Source organism: Muscardinus avellanarius (genome assembly GCF_963383645.1).
Source record: "Muscardinus avellanarius genome assembly, chromosome: 15".
Lineage (NCBI taxonomy): Eukaryota > Metazoa > Chordata > Mammalia > Rodentia > Gliridae > Muscardinus > Muscardinus avellanarius.
In genome coordinates, this window is record NC_137801.1 from 59,002,013 (window position 1) to 59,019,846 (window position 17,834).

A 17,834-nucleotide genomic window follows, 5' to 3' on the forward strand; every position below is an offset into this window, starting at 1 on the left:
CCCAAATGCTGAGATTACAAGCATGCGCCATCACACCTGGCTTTGTAACATACTCTTAACTACCACTCCGTACTGGAGGAAACAGTGCCTCTCAGAATGCATGTCTACCTGGTACTTCATAAGCATTAGAAATCCAGGATCCATGTCTACCCAGAACTTCACTTGGATTAGAATAGGCCCTAAATCCGACTGGTGTCTTTATATAAGAAAGAAAATTCAGACACAGAGAGAGACGACCATGGAAAGGCAGAGGAAGATACTGGTCTGATGCCAAGGAATGCCAAGAATTGACAGCAAGCACTGGAAGCTGGAAAGAGGGCAGGAATGGATTCTTCTCTTGAGCTTCCACAGAGAGCATGGCCTGGCTGACACCTGCATTTAGGACTTATCTCCAGAACTATCAACAAAAAGTTTAAGACATTCAGTTTGTGGTAATTTTCTTATGGCAGCCCTAAAAAACTAATATATACCCCAAAACCTTTCTTCACCCCTGCTTTCACTAAAGATACTATTCTTTTCCATTTTACTTTCACTATAACATTTCCTCAGGAACCTAAACTTGACATTGTAATCCTTTACTCTCTACCGCAAACACTGCAAACCTGCAATCCTCCTGTCTCAGCCTCCCAAATGCTGGGATTATAAGCGTGCACCATCACACCCGGCTTATTCTTTATTTTGAAACAGGATCTCACTAAGTTGCAGAGGCTGGCTACGAACCTGCGATCCTCCTGTCTCAGCCTCCCAAGTATTGAAATTACAAGTATGTGCCACCACACACAGCCGCAACTCAGTTTTTACTTTTCCTATTTCTCGTTTTCTTGTGTTGAATTCACAACTACCTATTATCCTATCAAAATATTCTGTACATGAGCTTGTACTCTGTCAGTTTCTCAAGCTCTGCGCTATTGACATTTGGGGCTGGCTAATTCTTTGTTGTGAGTGCTGTCCTGCATTTTGAAAGATATTTAGCAGCATCCCTGGCTTCTACTCACTAGTTGGCAGTGACAACCAAAAATGTGCCCAATATCTCAGTGCCCCCACAAAGGGGGTACACTGCCTCAGTAAACACTGCTCTGTATAAAGCCTTTAATATTTATAATCACCTGAACAAGTGCCATCACATTTTAACTTGTCTAATTTTAAAAAAATCAACTACAAAGATTGTGTGTGTGTGTGTGTGTGTGTGTGTGTGTGTGTGTGTGTGTGTGTGTGTGTTACTGGGGCTAGAACTCAAGGGCATTATACCTCAGAGGTATACTGTCAGCGCTATTTTTTTTTAAACACTAAGTTGTGGAGGGACTCACTAAATTGCTGAGATTGACCTCAAATCTGCGATCTTCTTGTCTCAGTCTCCCAAGTACTGGGATTACAGGTGTGTGCCACCACTACCAGCTACCTTTGTTATTATTAATAGCAAAATATTAACAGGCAACATTTAATGGAAATGTTGGCCAGATACATGATGAAAAGCACTCTACATTTTAATCATATTAATCCTCACTACAACCTTATGAGGTAGGCTCTACTATTATCCCCATTTAGAGATAAAAACTGAGGCTTTAAAAGATTATTAATTTGCCCACAGCCCTCCAACAGCTAGTGTAAAAAACATGGGATCTGAATTCCAATCTAACCAACTCTAAAACCGACAGTAAAACTGTCCTCTTAAGATTTGTAACATGTTCGTTATGCTGTTATCCCAGAGATCTCTCCACCTCAACTTCCTTTGCCCTAATCTTATCTCTTTGAAACCAAAATTTATATGCATAGTGCATCTATAAAGCTTTCTCATATCTTCTGTCCCAGTAATTCCAAAGCATTAAAAGCTTCAATGCACTAAATCAATTCTTTACTACAACATGTTACATAATTCTACTTCTTCTTGATATACTCTGTTATTTAAAATAAGAAGGAAGGCTTCTTCATCCATGTATCTCTCTGTCACCTAATATATGGCTTGCAACATAACTTACTGAATGAGTATGAATCAGTAGTGGGTAAGACATCAGTCTAGCTGTCAGTAAACTGATATCAACATTTCATTCTACCTAAGCAATGAAATCCTTACTTACTGGCTTCTTAGAACCAGCCTATTAAATACTGTGTCATTCTTTCACAAAATTAAATTTTTAGGTGAAAAAAATAAAAAGCTAAAAATTGAAAGCCAAACCCAAACAAAATCCAGTCTGCTCTACTGGTATGAATTAGAAACAAGACTGCTAGGCACGATGGCAACTCTTGTAATCCCAGTACTTGGGAGGCTGAGACGGGAGGATCACAGGTTCATGACAAGCCTCAGCAACTTAGTGAGACCCTGTTTTAAGATAAAATATAAAACAGGACTATGAGTATAGCTCAGAGGTAGAATGCCTCTGAGTTCAACCCTAGTCGCTCGCTCGTTTGCTCGCGCGCTCCCCCCCCCCACACGTGCGATCAAAATCCTGGGCAACACATGAAAGCAAACAGGGCAGGGAGTGGCAAAGAAAGACTTGCTAATACAGAGATAATTTAACAAACTAGGTAGCAGAAGTCATGGGGTAGGAGAAAGAAAGTACAACACTATGTTATAAAAGCCTGGACACATTCTTTAAGTAATGATATTAAGAACAAAAAACCAAAAAAATGGAGGGGGAGTATCCTAATTTATAAAAAAAATTATAAGAAGCATGATAATAAAATGCAGTAAGTAAATCATGTGGAAGTCTTTGTTCAAACTAATTGTAAAAAGGCATTTTGGAACAATCAGTAAGTTTCAAATATAAGGAACTGGATAATATTGAAGAATTATTGTTAATTTTGTCAGGTATGATGATGGTAGTATGGTTGCAGAAAAAGGTTCTTAGTTTAAAAAAATTTATTGAGGGAGCTGGGCGTGGTGGCACACGCCTGTAATCCCCACATTTGGGAGGCTGAGACAGGAGGATCGCGGTTCGCAGACAGCCTCAGCTACTTAATGAGGCCCTACACAACTCAGTGAGACCCTGTTTCAAAATAAAGAATAAAAAATTGGGCAGGGGGTGTAGCTCGGAGGTCGAATGCCTCTGGGTTCCATTCCGAGACCTGCCCCCCAAAAAATTTATTTAGGGATGAAATACCATAATGCCTCAATGTTTTTATAAAATATTTTAGCAAAAACGTGAAATATTCATATCTTATGATTCTTCTGTTCTTGCTATTCCTGATATTTCAAAATGTGATGAATGCAAGGAGAAAAAAGGCAAATCAAAGTTTCTTGCTTAATGGCATTATTCTAAATATGATCTTGGGCAAAAAGTATACACTAAATAAATCTTCAAACTTCTAAATTGTAAAATTTCTGCTTTCCCCCTAAAACATCCATTAAAATACTTAAGGAAAAAAAAAAAAGTGAGGGCTAGGCATGAGTGACTGAGGTTGATTAAAAATCACTTTTCCAAAGATACTCTCTCAGTATAATTGAGAATTCTTTGGAGAACAGTACTTTATTTAATTATCTATTAGGAATAAAAAGTAAAGAAGATCATTGAAATGGATTGTCTAAAAGGGAAGTATGCTAGTACCTCAGACTCAGAGCATTTTCAGTCTGGAAAATAAAGTAATAGACTTCATTTCAAGTAATTTATTTACTTGCATTTTCTTATTTTGATCTTTGTCTTTATTAATTCTGTCTCTAGAAGGCTTCCAAATGAAAGTTCATTTTGAAGAAGGCACACATTTGCCAATGCAGCCAACATAAAAATACTTCTGTATAAGGTGTCTACCATCCTTAAAATCTTATCCCCTACTCCCTCCTGCCCCAGAACATGCATATCAAACTATTGGGGAACTTGGACGCTTGATTCAGCTGTTTGTTCTAAACTCTAAGTTGATTTGTTAGATGACTATGAGTTAGGCTTTTATTGGTGGCTGTGATCACAGCAGATGGCCACATTTTCCTGGAAAAAATTCTATAAATTCTAACAACTGGTATATGTCTTCTGAAAATTTAGATTCTATTACACATCTGAACTTATGTACAAAGGATTCTCTATGAATTGAAAATTAAAAATGCCTTTTAACAAAGCCAAATGATTTCCATAAGTCATTACCTTTGATAAAAGCTTGTCAAATAAGCTATCCATTATTGCCACAAGCTTAGCTGATATTTCAGCTATGTGGTCATGATAATCCTGTAATGAGAAATAATATTATAAAGTTCCTGAAATACACCAACAATACTGAACATTAGGAATTAAATTTATAAAACTTCCATAGACAATACGTAAAAAAGTACCTTAGTGATATGATCAAAATGCCTAAGCATGTTATATTGCTTAGGTTGTAGTCGAGCTTTAAAATGAGCCCGGATCACAGGAATGTAGTGCACAATTAACTGCAAACATCGTGAAGAAAGAGCTAAAGGTTCAGGGAGTAGATATATAATGGAGAAACAAAAAAAGATAGTTGACTTTAATTATGTATTAAGTTAAAAATGTTCATTAATTTTATACAGACCCCAGTTTATTTAATAAATGAAGAGCAACATGGCAAAAGGTAACACATTTCATTTTTCTTAGAAAAATAATATGGCACTAAATAATTTAATGAACATGTTGCATTCTCAAAGAAATCGAGTTGTAAGCATTACCAGTCTGAGGACACTAACAAAGTAACTGATTCTATTCTGACATTTAGATATCTTTCATTCCAAAGTATTTGATATACATTACAGCTTAACATTTTCTAGAAGGGTGCAGCTTTTACATTTGTTAAAGTGGAAACTTCTCATAATATTTTCCTAAAGATTAGTTTGTCAATTATAATAACACACAGAAGAATGAAGCAGCATTTGCCACTTTTATAGGAGCAAAACCTCAGATATAATTAAAACATAAGAACCACATTATAATATCACAACATATGAATTAAATGCAAAAATCCATACCCAAATTTTTTGTAGTTATTGTTTTTAGTCCAACAACTTGCAGTGCACCAGCTCCAAGAACTAACTGGCAACTTCTTGAATTGAAGTACTAAGAAGGAAGAAAATGCTCAGTGATTTATTAAAAATCCTTCTTTATATGCTTGCAATGTGTTAGCTATCCTAAAAAATACATTTCTCTTTCCTCTCATTCAAGGTCCAAATGAATTTTTAGTAGAAACAATTAGGATTTATATATGCAATAATGAAAAAAGAGGAAGGGCATTCTAAAGGATAATATTTACTTCTGGTAGAAAAAAAATCGAGAAATTCTAAAAATCAGTTTTCAGAGATTAATCTTTAATTTGCATTCACAATACTCAGTTTCTGTTATTCTTACTGAAGTGGCCTATTTTCAAAAGAGCAAAAATCTTTCTTCATGAAATTTCAAATTCGTAAGATAAGAGGTTTTAAAAAAATAAAGCCTTTCTATATAATAGTAGTTAAAAATATCTGTTAATATAAAATGAATAAAATGATCACATTTTCATTTTACATCAATGGTTCTGAAAGAATGATGTAAGAAAAATCTCTAACCTTAGTGAGATGAATTTTGTAATGTTCTGTGAATTCCTTCCATGCACATTTGAAACCAGTCCAGGTTTTTTGACCTAAGTGGCCTCAGTCATGTTCAGCACCTAACGAACAAATCATCTCCTGTCTCCAATGTCATTAACAATTCTATGGGTGTAACGAGGAATCACTAAATGTAGAGTGAGAAGGAAGCAGGCAGCTTTTTCCAATAACATGTTGTGATGTAACCATGACCAAATATCACAAAATTAATGTCTTAAAGATAACTTGGCCTTGAAATGTCTTAAAAATTTGTTATATTATAATAGAGTAATTCTTCCAACTATTTTTCCATAAGGAGTGAAGTTATACACACCTTCAATAAATCTGACAGACGAGTGAGCATGTCAGTAGTAACAGATGGGATGTTATCGACACACTGGCAATATTCGAGGATAATTCTTATTAACAGCAATACAGTTCTATAAGGAAAAAAGGATGACCCACAGGCAATAAAATAAGAAAAATCAAACTGATCTGCACATAAAAATCAATTTACTTACCAATTTAGTGCATCTCTGAGGAGACACTGATCTTGGTAGCTAATAAATTATGTGTTTCACCTACAAGTACAGCAGGTTCTGACCTCACATGAAGCAAGAAAAATACCTAGGGTACAAGATCTACGGAGGCACTTATTCTCAGAGTTGTACATTTACAGAGTCAACATTTACACAACACTGAAAATGAGTGGCTTGTCAAATGTTGTGCTGTAGGCATAGCACTCTATGTATGGCACTCTTATTAACAAAGTCTTTTGAAACTGGACATGATGGCTCATGCTTGTAATCCCAGTACTTGGGAAGTTGAAATAGGAGGATCTCGGACTCGCAGCCAGCCTCAGCTACTTAGTGAGACCCTGTTTCAAAAGAATAAAAAACAGAGCTGGGGGACAGCTTGGAGATAGAATTTCCATGAGCTTAATAGTACCCATTACCACAAAAATTAAATAAATAAATAAATAAATGAGAGAAAGGAAGGAAGGAAGGAAGGAAGGAAGGAAGGAAGGAAGGAAGGCAGGCAGGCAGGCAGGCAGGCAGGCAGGCAGGCAGGCAGGCAGACTTTTCAATAAGGCAAATATTCCATTCTTTGGTCAATTCTCTGAATTGAACACTGACAAAAAGACTATCCAGTCTTTCTGATTACCTACAGGGACCTTGGTCATAACTACTGAATTAATGAAGAAAACATAGCCCACATTTTCTTAGTAAAAGATGAAAAGAAAAAAGCTCTAATAGCTTAAAAGAACCACATATTTCCCAAAAAGAATTATTGGTAGGTCACAAATGGTTCTTTAAATATGATAAATGATCAGCTCAATAGCAGGACATGTCTCAAGTTCAGAAGATACAATAGTTACTAAAAGGTTAAATGAGAACATCTAGGTTCACTGAGAGGCTCAGAAATGTGTAAAATACTACATTATAAAAGTATGAAGGATATCAGAAATTACTCATTCAAGAGAGCTAAGTCAAATGGACATGGTGGCACATGCCTATCTGTCTCCCAGCTATTGAGGAGGCTTGAGGCAGGAGGATTTCAAATTTGAGGTCATCCTAAGCAACTCAGCAAGATCCTGTCTCAAAAAAGGGGGGACGCTGGGTAATATAGCTTGGTGGTAGACTACTTGCCTAGAAGAGTGAAGCTTGGTTTCAGTTCTCAGTTTTGGAAAGAACAAATGAAGAAAGGAAGGGAGGAAGAGTGATAAGAGAGAATGAGAGAGACACTAGACTTTATAAGGTGTGTGTGTGTGTGTGTGTGTGTGTGTGTGTGTGAGGCCATATATCACTTTCCACACACACTCCTAGAGCCTGTTCTACTTGGCATGAGCTCATCATCTTTTATAATCTTTTCCCAGAAGATATATTGGTTCTCCTTAAGAGCCAGGTAGTTCGTCCGTCCGTCCGTCCGTCCTTCCTTCCTTCCTTTCTTTTTTTTTCAACAGCCTCTGCGTGAACAGCCAGAAATCCAGATAGCCATTTTCAATCACATTAAGAACAACCAGGTAATGAAGAGTTAAGAAGGAACATCATAATTAGATGGAAGGGGTGAGATTAGAAGGGGGGGTTGGAGGCTGGGCGTGGTGGCACACGCTTGTAATCCCCGCACTTGGGAGGCGGAGACAGGAGGATCGTGCAGGTTCGAAGCCAGCTGCACTGGCTTAAGAGATCCTGTTTCCAAACAGAAATATAAAAAAAAGAAATGGGGTTAAAAAGCTGGGTCTGGTAGAACATGCTTGTTGTAGTCCCGGTACTGTGAAGATTGCAGGTTTATAGCCAGCCTCTGCAACTTATTTTAAAATAAAATAATAAAATAGGGATGAGGGTATAGCTCAGAGGTAGAATGCCAAGGAGGGAAGATGAAAAAAAATTTTGTCCTGCCAGAATCAAGGAAGGACTCCAGAGAAGAAAGGAAGCTTTAGGTTAGAATGCACATATTTCATTTATTATTATTATTACTTTTATGAGGTAGTGGGGATTGAACCCAGGGGCACTCTACCTTCGAGCTATACCCCCAGCTCTATTTTTTTTTTTCTTTATTTTGAAACAGGGTCTTGCTAAGTTGTAGAAGGCCTCACTAAGTTGCTGAGGCTGGCAATAAACCTGCAGTCCTCCTGTCTCAACTTCCCAAGTACTGGGATTGTAAACATACGACACCATACCTGGCCTAGAATGTTTATATTTCAGAAACTGAATATAGGCTTTTAAAAAAGTACGTTTTCTCTGTGCACACGTGTGCGCACGTGTGTGTGTTTGTGTGTGTGTGTGTGTGTGTGTGTGTGTGTGTGAGAGGGGGGGTGGAGGTACTGGAGATGGAAACCAAGGGCATTCTACCTCTGAGCTATACCCCCAGCCCTATTTTCTCTTCTTTATTTTGAAACAGGTTCTCACTAAGTTGCAAAGGGCCTAAGTAGCTCAGGTTGGCCATGAACCTGCATCCTCCAGTCTCAGCCTCCCAAGTACCAGGATTAAAAGTGTGGGCCACCACACCTGGCTCTCTATATACTTTTTAAATGCTTGTTATGGTGCCAGCAAAAATTAAAGTGGTAAAAAATGATGCTCTGTCTTTATGGAACTCAGAGTCTTACTAGCAGCAGATAACACACACACACACACACACACACACACACACACACACACACACACACACACACACTGAATAATTTCATTATACTACAGTAAGTGCCATGATAGAGTTATTTTGTTTCTGGAGGGGGAAGCTATTTCAGAAAACACTTAGTGACAAGAAGCAAAAAAGAAAAGTGAAAAAGAACAATGGTTTAGGTAGGTATTGAAAGTTAGAAATAAATTCTAACTCTGACTTCATTTGGGCCACTTTATGTTTACCTCTTAACCTTCTAAGAATCAATTCTGGTAAATACTGAAAAAGAACAATATTCTCTAATAGGTCTATTTCACAAAGTGGTGGTAAAGAGCAAATGAAATCACATACATGAAAATACTTAAACGGTAAAACACTAGTAAAGAATATGAAGATTTTAAAAATATGAGTATTTTAATTACCAATTTAATAAAAGGTATATAGTAATAAACAAAAAGTTAAAATTTTGTATGTTTTTTAGTTAACTGGAATTAGAGATGTTTACTGGTAAAACAGTAAAAGACCGAATGATTCAAAGGATGACCAAAATAATCATCAACATGTTAGTTGCTAGAACTGTGATAAATGTTTACAGCATTACTTGTATAATTTTAACATTAATTCTATGTATAGAAAAACTGTCTTCCACATTTTGTGGGCTCCAGAGTTCACAACTTAAAACTAATGTGCTGTAGAAAATAAGACAGCAAGACCCTATGATGGTAATAGTATCATGGAGCAACATCACCCCTGGACTGCCTACATTTCTTGTTATATGAGGAAAATCAAAGCCTTTTTGTTAAGTCTGTGTATCCCCTAATGGATAATGCACATAACAGAATATAGAAAATAAAAAAGGAACCTTACTTCAGATAGGACTACTATTATAAAATACTTTGTAGAATTTAAAATTGTTACTCCAAAACTTCCAATTTACTTCTAGAGGGCACTAGAAGACATCCTTCAACTAACTGACTCAACTAATAAAAAAAATATGCCACTTACCCAACAACAGCATACTGTTGTCCCTCAACAATGAGAACTTCAGCTGGTTTCCTTTCTTCTGTGGCTAGAGAGTAAAGCAAATAAAGAAAAGATACACAATGAAACACAATACTGGATAAAATGTGAAAACAGTTCTTATTTAGGGCACATGCTAGATGACTAGTAAATTGATAAAAGTATGGAAAGGCAGAACTAGCATTTCAATTGGTTGTCTTCAGTATTACTCTTAGAATATGAGTTAATACCTAACTTTCATGAAGAGAATATATATTTAATTCTTCAGACTTCAATAGAGAAGTTGCTTCATTTTCAACAACTTCTGTAAGATTACAGTCATGTGTCATCACGCTTGGTTTGAGCACGTAGCATTTATCATTATAAAAAGAATCAAGCTGGATAGAGTGGCATACCCCTGTAATCCTAGTACTTGGGAGGCCAAGACAGCAAGATCATGGGTTTGAGGCCAGCCTCAGCAACTTAGCAAGGACCTCAGCAACTTGGCAAGAACCTGTTTCAAAATAAAAAATGAAAGGGCTGGGAGTGTAGCTCAGAGGTAGATTACCCCTGAGTTCAGTCCCCAGTACCAAAAAAAAAATCATTTAATTTTTTTAGCTGATTATTATCCTATATCAGCCAAAGTAGTTAACTACCATAGGCAAGTTGTTGAACTTAACTCCCTCTGAACACTAAAATACAAAATGTCTCTTTTTATTTCATGCAAAGAAGTCCAGTGTGATATAATTCTAATCACAATTCACAGTGTGTGTCCGACTTTAAATTTTTGGGGGAAAGAACTGTTTATTAACCTGTTATTTATATTATAAGAAGCAGCATAGCATGACAGATAAGAAAAAGGACCCTAAAATCAGTGTGCCTGAATTTGGATCCCAGTGCCACACCCTCCTTGCTATGTAGCCCGAGACAAGTTGCTTAAACTTTTTTTTTTTTTTTTTTGGTTCTGGGGATTGAACCCAGAGGCATTCTACCTTCAAGCTACATCCCCAGCCCAATTTTATTTCTTATTTGGAAACAGGGTCTCACTAGGTTGCTTAGAGTCCTACTAAATTGCCAAGGCTGGCTTTGAAACTGATTCTCCTGTCTCAGGCTCCCAAGTACTAGGATTACAAGCATATATCACCATGCTCAGCTCAATGCTTAAACTCTTTATACCTTAGTTTCCATATTTGTTAAGTAAGAACACTAATAGTGTCTAGACCATGAACCTGTAAATGACATAACACATGTAAAGTGCTTAGAACAAACAGTATCTAGCATCAAACAAGCACCCAATTCAATACTGGCTGCTATCCATTAACCTTCATTTCGCCAATGACTAGCAGAGTATCTAGTAACTCAATAAATGTATAGTAGATTAATGAATACTTAATCAAGGATCCTTAACCTGGTAAGAATTAAGAAAAGGTTGATGGACTTCTAATAGTATATACTTTTGCTATGAAAAGAGGTGTGGGGGTGGGGTGGGGATTGAGGTGGAAGCAAGGTAAGAAAATTCTCAAACTATTGGACTCCTCCAAATAGCAAGTGAAAATAATTCACTTGGCAGGAAAAATACTCAGTTAATTCAATCATTGTACATTTTGAATTTTTATTTTAAAATAATTCTGTCTGAATAGGAATGGAATTGAAAGACTATGAGCTCTTCAGGGACAGAAAACATGTCCTACTTAACTAGCACAGTAACTCACGTAAGGAGAAGTCAATCAAACAGCTTAAAAAACGAGATGAGTGATTAATTCTTATCATTTTAAACTAGAGATTTAGTATGGTCAAAGGGTTCTGTTTTCTTTAGCTTTTGCTACTTTAATGCGTTTGTGTGGTAGTATCATAAAATCATTTAGAAATTGTAACCACCACGTAATACTGTTGCCCAGTAACAACAGTCACGAGATAACAGAAATTCCATTCCCTTAATTCTTCTCCGTCCTATATGATCTAATCTATCTTACACCTACCCTTAACTCCTTCCCTCTAGTCACAGTAGCAGTAAGCAGTCTTTCTCTTGAACTCTGGACTCAATTCCAGGCACACTGCCCCATAAATCACCCTTACTCATTCAAAATCAAGCTTCTTACTTCTTTTAAGCATAAAAATGTAATTCAGCTTCTTCCACCCCCCCCACCTTAAACCCTGTTCTCTCAACTCCCTGAGTAGATGAAGATAACAATCTAATTTCTCTATCTCTCTAGCTACCTCCTCATCACTTGCTTTCTCTTCGCAGACACACACTCGTCTACCCTTCGTAGCACTGACCTGCACTGACTCTATCACTCCACTGAATTACTGAGATTACAAAGAATCCTTCTATATGACAAAGTAATGGTCACCACCTATGTCTTGATCAGATGCATTTTGTACAAAGTGTACAACTTGAAAATATTTGTATGTAAAAATATTAAACTTTCATTAATTGGATAAAATTTGAAATAATGCAAATGCCTCCTTTCCATTAAAAATACTCAAAAACTTTGTAATATCAAGAGTGTATTGAGCCAGGCATGGTGGTACACACTTGTAATCCCAGCATTTGGGAGGCAGGAGAATTGCGGTTTGAGGACAGCCTCAGCTACTACTTAGTGAGGACCTTTGCAATTCAGTGAGAACTTGCTTCCAAATAAAGAGCTTACATATATATATATGGCTGGGGGTGTAGCTTAGAAGTAGAATGCCCCTGTGGTTCCATCCCCAGTACAGTACATCAATTTACATTATTATAATCTGACAACTCCATTTGTGTGTGTGTGTGGGGGGGGGGGTGGTCCTGGGAGAGTTGAATCCAGGAACATTCTATCTATGAGCCACACTTCCAGCCCTAGTTTTTATTCTTTATTTTGAAATAGGTTCTCACTAAGTTGTAGAATGTCTCACTAAGTACCTGAGGCTGGATCTGCAATCCTCCTGTATCAACCTCCCTGAGATTACAAGCATGAGCCACCATGCCCAGCTGACAACTGCAGTTTTTCCCCAGGGGAAAGCGCAAAAGCAGTCCCCCACTACCAAAAATTATGCAGTCAAGTTTCCCATATTTGGAGAAATCACAGGGGTCAGCACATCCGGAGTACAGTGGATAAGCCTCACCCTGGGAAAACCACCTTCATGATCCTCGTATTTCCCCTGCCAGTTAAAGTATGACAACTGCATTTTAACAGACAAGTTAAAACACATAAGCCATTGAGTCCTTTTCATATGAAACCCAACTGGTATCTGACACCAATGACAATTTTCTCATTGAACCTCTAATATTTTACCTCTAAGTTCTTCTGAATTCTTCCTCATTCTTAGTATCCATTTTTTCTTAGTATCTTCCCAAATTTTTCTATAGTTCTTTAAATTTTGGTTTTCTCTATGTGATTGTTTATATATTTTTTGTTTTATTCATTAAATTTAGCTGCTTTAAATCAAAATTAAAAACAGCATGGTACTGGCACAAAAACAGATACATAGACCAATGGAGCAGAATAGAAGACCCAGAAACAAGTCCACACATTTTCAGCCAATTGATTTTTGAAAAAGGGGCCAAAAACATACACTGGAAAAAAGACAGCCTCTTCAAAAAATGGTGTTGGAAAAACTGGTTAACCATATGCAGAAAATTGGAAATTAATCCCACTTTCTCACGCTGTACAAAAGTCAATTCAAGATGAATCAAAGACTTGGAAATCAAACCAGAGACCTTGAAGCTCCTTGAAGAGGGCATAGGTCCAACACTGCAACACATAGGCACAGATAAACACATGGGATTGCATGAAACTGAAGAGCTTCTGTTCAGCAAAGGAAACTATCAAGAACCTCAATCGAGAGCCAACAGAATGGGAGATTTTTGCCACCTACACCTCAGATAGAGGACTAATATCTAGAATACACAGAGAACTCAAGAAACTCAACACTAAGAAAACAAAGCATTCAATAACAAAATGGGCAAGTGAACTAAATAGACACTTCACAAAAGAATAAATTCAAATGGCCAATGAATGCATGAAAAAAATGCTCAACGTCACTGGCAATCAGAGAGATGCAAATCAAAACTACCCTGAAATTTCACCTAACTCCAACTAGAATGGCAATCATTCAAAACACAAACAACAACAGATGCTGGCGAGGATGTGGAGAAGAGGAAACTCTAAGATATTGTTGGTGGGATTGCAAATTAGTGCAACCACTTTGGAAAACAGTATGGAGAATCCTCAGAAGAATGGGAACAAATATATCATTTGATCCAGCAATACCACTACTGGGTATCTACTCAAAAGAAAATAAACCAAACTACCAAACTAATGCATGTGCATCCATGTTTACAGCTGTACAATTCACCATAGCCAAACTATGGAACCAGCCAAGATATCCATCAACAGATAAATGGATTACAAAACTGTGGGATATGTACACAATGGAGTTTTACTTAGCCATTAAAAAAACCCTCAATTACATCATTTTCAGGGAAATGGATGGAACTGGAGGACATTATGCTGAGATTAGTGACAAAAAATAAGAAATCAGATGCTTTCCCGAATATCTGAGAGTTAGGGAGAAATGGGTCATAGGAGGAACTCTAGATGAAAAAGGAAATCCTACAGAGAAGCAAACAAGACAACCTAAAGGAGGAGAAAGGAAAGGTGAAGAAGGAAATTATCTAAAACACACAATGTACTTAAACATATTGAAGCCAACCACCAAGCCAAGCAGGGAAGGAGGGAAGAGGAGGGAATGGGGTGGGAATTGGGTAGGGGTTAAATCAGTGATGTGTACATGTATGTCGACACAAGTTTTTTACCCCAATATGATATATGAATATATTGCACCAATAAAATTTTTTTAAAAATCAGAATTACACTGGGAGTGGTGCACATCTGCAATCCCTGCCTCAGCAACATAGCAAAACTCTCAGCAACCTAGAAAGACCCTGTTTCAAAAAATAAAAAAGGAGCTGGGCGTGGTGGCGCACACTTGTAATCCCCGTGCTTGGGAGGCAGAGACAGGAGGATCGTGCAGGTTCGAAGCCAGCCACGCTGGCTTAAGAGACCCTGTTTCCAAAAATAAAATAAAATAAAATAAAGGCTTCAAAGTAGCTGAAAGATAGAAGGGCCCTGAGTTCAATCCCCCCCCCCATATATACACAAAATAAAATAGAATAAAAAGAAAAATTATATATACATACTTTTTTTTTACGGGTCTAGGGATGGAACCCAGGGGCAGTTGACCTCTGAGCTACATCCCCTGCCCTATTTTTTATTCTTTATTTTGAAACTGGGTTTCACTGAGTTGCAGAGGGCCTCACTAAGTAGCTGAGGCTGTCTGCTAACCATGATCCTCCAGGTCTCAGCCTGCCGAATGCTGGGATTACAAGCGTGCGCCACCATGCCCGGCTATTTTTCTTTTGTGGTACTGGGAACTAAACCCTGGGGCATTTTACATGTAAATTATACTCCAGCCCTTGCTAGTTTTTATTTTGAGACTGGGCCTCACTAAATTGACCACGTTGGCTTCAAACTTGCAATCCTCCTCTTGTCTTAGCCTCCCAAGTGTTGGGATTACAGGTATGGGCCAGCACATCCAGTTTAATAACTGTTATCTTTGTCTCAATAGGACACAAAGTAGAAGATAAATAGTATTCACTAAATAAATTCATATAAATACATGTTCACTAAACAATATGGCATATGAGTTAAGAAATAGCTATAAAATTATATAAAGCTGGTTTCAAATCCCAGTTTACTATCTGTACAAAATTCCTTAACCCCTCATATACCTCAAGCCTCTTCAGTGTTAACAATAATATCAGTCTCACAGGTTATGACAATAACCTGTATGTAAAACATATCGAGTGTCTGACATATGGTTAGCACTCAAATATTTTAAATTACTATTATAAAATATTTCATAATTATTACAAAAGTATAATAAAATGATTATTATAAATACTTTTCCTGTCAACTATTTACTAAACTAGGAGCATAAGCTTTTTAATAGGTATTGTCAACTAAAGAAATGGTAAACATTAATTCAAAATAAATAAGCAATCCGGGCGTGGTGACGCACGCTTGTAATCCCAGCATTGGAAGGCTGAGACAGGAGGATTGTGGTTTGCGGCCAGCCTCAGCTACTTTGTGAGGCCCTCTGCAACTCAGTGAGACCCTATTTCAAAAAAAAAAAAAAAAAAAAAAAAAAAAAAAAAGAATTAAAAATAGGCCTGGGGGTTTAGCTTGGAGGTAGAATGCCCCTGGGTTTCACCCCCAGTACTGCAAAAAAAAAAAAAAAAAAGCAATATAAAACTTGAAGAAAATGTGTGGAAGAATATACATACCCCCTGATTTTTTTTCAGGTAAAGCAATTTTTCCACCTGATATAGAATCAACAAGATCCTGAAATTCTGCAGGAACATCAGCTTGCTTCCAGCGCTCATTGTCTAAGAGAAGGCTATTCAAAAGAAAAAAGATAAACTTTAATAATATTTCAACATCTTTGTTGGTTAAAAAGGAGTAATAGCTCAGTTGAATACATAAGATTTTTAAAGTGTTGAACATCTTAATAAATTGGAATAATTCATAAATAATGTCAACACTTTCAGATAGTATTTTTAAATTTCTTAGCCTAATCTAGAGGAGTAATGAAACATAATTTACTTAATTTTGAGTGGGAAAAAGTCAACCAACTGAGAATCTTCCTGCTAAGCACTTTTATATAAGGAAACATTCTAACTCCATTTTGAAAAACCAAGAAATGTAATTTTAATTTTATAATCTACCTTTAATTAAAATAACTATCAGGAATTTTGGCTAGCAAATCAATTTTCTTTTACAAATATAATGGTGTTTTGTAAAGAAAAAAATTGCATAATAATGATACCTGAGTTTGGTTTTTCTCTCTTCATGAAATCTATTTACAAATTTATTAGCTTGGCTCTGAAGTGCTCCAAGTAATGACATGCTTTTTCTTCCACAGATCTGTTCGGTGTCTAAAATGAATGTTTCCATTAATCTAGAAAGTGTTATGAATTCCGTGGAATTTAATTTCTCAAGAAAACCATCCTAGATTTTTAAAATAACACAAAAAATCATGATAGGGAGTTAATATAATATAAAACAATAAGCTATAAAATCAACTAAACTTAATAAATATAAATATTAATATATTCACAATATAGTATAATTGTATATTAATTATATTTATAAAAATAACTAACATTTGTTATCATTTAAAATAAACTGCTCAATACTTTAGATCCAAAATTGAACACGAAAAATTTAAGATGTCTAAATTTAATTTTGATCCATTTACAGCTAATAAAGCAGTTCAAATGAATTCAGGTCATACTATAATATTTTCAACAATACTGTAGTTGAATTTTACTAACAACTTGTTTGACTATATGTCTATCTATATAAGTATACATATACATATATGAAATGGTATATTCGATTCAAATTGATCACTAAGGTGATATATTTTAAAATTTAAAATAAATGGTCTTTTAATCATTTATTTGAAAATAAGGATTTGCTAAAATTTTCCTACTTCTTTTGATTATTTTAAATCTCAGTCTTTCCCTTAAAAGACCACAATACTAATACTATAAATTCTATTAAGTGGTAAATTATAATACGCAAACTGGGCAGTGGCACGTGCTTGTTATCCCAGTATTTGGGAGGCTGAGACCAGAGGACTGTGGTTCACAGACAGACTCAGCCACTTAGTGAGGCCCTCTGCAACTTAGTGAGATCCTGTTTCAAAATATAAATACAAAATAGGGCAAGGGTGTAGCTCGGAGGTCAAATGCCCCAGGGTTCTATCCCCAGACCCACCAAAAAAAAAAAAAAAATATATATATATATATAAAATATGCATTATGGAGAACATAGGAATATAAGCAAAGACATAATTTCAGATCTCTATAATAATAGTATGCATAAATATAAAGTTTTATTAAAATACCTTTGCTCTTGATATGAGAAACTTGACAGCTCGATCATGGCATATATCTGAGGCACTATACAATAACTCCTGGATATTATTTGCCAGCTTTCCTAGCTCTAAGTCAGTTAATTTCATGTCTTCACTGACCCTGATAATGATAAAATAAGATTTAGTCAGGGAAAAATGTAAATACAGTATTGTCCATAGGTGATATAGCAATAAAAATAAAAGGCTGTAAATTCACGTGAGAAAAAAAACTGTGATGTACCAAATACTTTACAGT

The 17,834-nt window shown here is 36.2% G+C and overlaps 1 protein-coding gene across 2 annotated transcripts in view; it reads right to left on the reverse strand.

The window, feature by feature from the left end:
• Positions 1-17,834, reverse strand: part of VPS54 (VPS54 subunit of GARP complex) — a gene marked incomplete at both ends in the record, with an annotated part of 96,428 nt that overhangs the window by 7,437 nt on the left and 71,157 nt on the right. For both annotated transcript variants that reach the window (XM_080711000.1, XM_080710999.1), the window contains 8 exons: positions 4,071-4,151; positions 4,256-4,377; positions 4,907-4,994; positions 5,832-5,937; positions 9,623-9,686; positions 15,942-16,054; positions 16,484-16,665; positions 17,570-17,699. In XM_080711000.1, the coding sequence (XP_080567126.1) occupies positions 4,071-4,151; positions 4,256-4,377; positions 4,907-4,994; positions 5,832-5,937; positions 9,623-9,686; positions 15,942-16,054; positions 16,484-16,665; positions 17,570-17,699 (886 nt within the window). The remainder of the gene's footprint in view (positions 1-4,070; positions 4,152-4,255; positions 4,378-4,906; positions 4,995-5,831; positions 5,938-9,622; positions 9,687-15,941; positions 16,055-16,483; positions 16,666-17,569; positions 17,700-17,834) is intronic.